This window comes from Buceros rhinoceros, unplaced genomic scaffold, assembly GCF_000710305.1.
Source record: "Buceros rhinoceros silvestris isolate BGI_N320 unplaced genomic scaffold, ASM71030v1 scaffold35998, whole genome shotgun sequence".
In the NCBI taxonomy this organism is placed as follows: domain Eukaryota; kingdom Metazoa; phylum Chordata; class Aves; order Bucerotiformes; family Bucerotidae; genus Buceros; species Buceros rhinoceros.
The window spans coordinates 543-1,160 of record NW_010426928.1 but is presented as its reverse complement, the minus strand read 5'-3'; the positions used below and the strand labels follow the sequence as shown (position 1 = coordinate 1,160).

The window sequence follows — 618 nt, the reverse complement described above, 5'->3', positions numbered from 1 at the left end:
CCAGCCCCTGCCCCAGCTCCGCTGCCCTGCTCTGGACACGCTCCAGCACCAGTTAAAATGACGGAGCCAGTCATATCCCACGATATTCTTTCCCACTGCACAGTCCCCTCCTCCTTGCAGCTCAGGGGCCGTTCATGGTTACACTGAACATGGTTTAGGTCATGGATTTGCAGGAGATGCCAGTTTGCACCACTCCTTCTACCTGTGGCGAGGAACCATTTGGTTGCTACAGGAAGAGCTGCAGGTGGCTGCTCATCTGGGGTGGATCCAGCTGCTCTCTGGAGCTGCAGCAGCTCTCCAGGTGCCCTGGTCACCCCCACCCTGCCCAGAAAAGGGCTGAGGGGGCTCTCCTGTCCTTTTCACAGCGCCACAGCCTGCTCCCGGCACAGGAGGGAGCAGCTCTGCTCTGCTGGCACACCCTGGCACGGCTCGGGCAGGCCTTGCGCAGGAACGCCTGGAATACCGAGGGAACACAAAGCCAGGCTCTCACTTGCTGACGTCAACACAGAAGTCTCCTCGGATGGTGCCGGGCCTGGACTTGGCTGGGTCAGTCTCCCCGATCATTGAGCGAACTGTCTTGACCGCATCCAGGCCCTGCCAGACCTGCACGACAGCAAA

The 618-nt window shown here is 60.4% G+C and overlaps 1 protein-coding gene across 1 annotated transcript in view; it reads right to left on the bottom strand.

The window, feature by feature from the left end:
• The window catches only part of LOC104498339 (nucleoside diphosphate kinase 3-like), a gene marked incomplete at its 5' end in the record, with an annotated part of 1,871 nt that overhangs the window by 751 nt on the left and 502 nt on the right, over positions 1-618 (bottom strand). Inside the window, one exon of the mRNA XM_010141696.1 lies at positions 491-603. Coding sequence (XP_010139998.1) covers positions 491-603 — 113 coding nt within the window. The remainder of the gene's footprint in view (positions 1-490; positions 604-618) is intronic.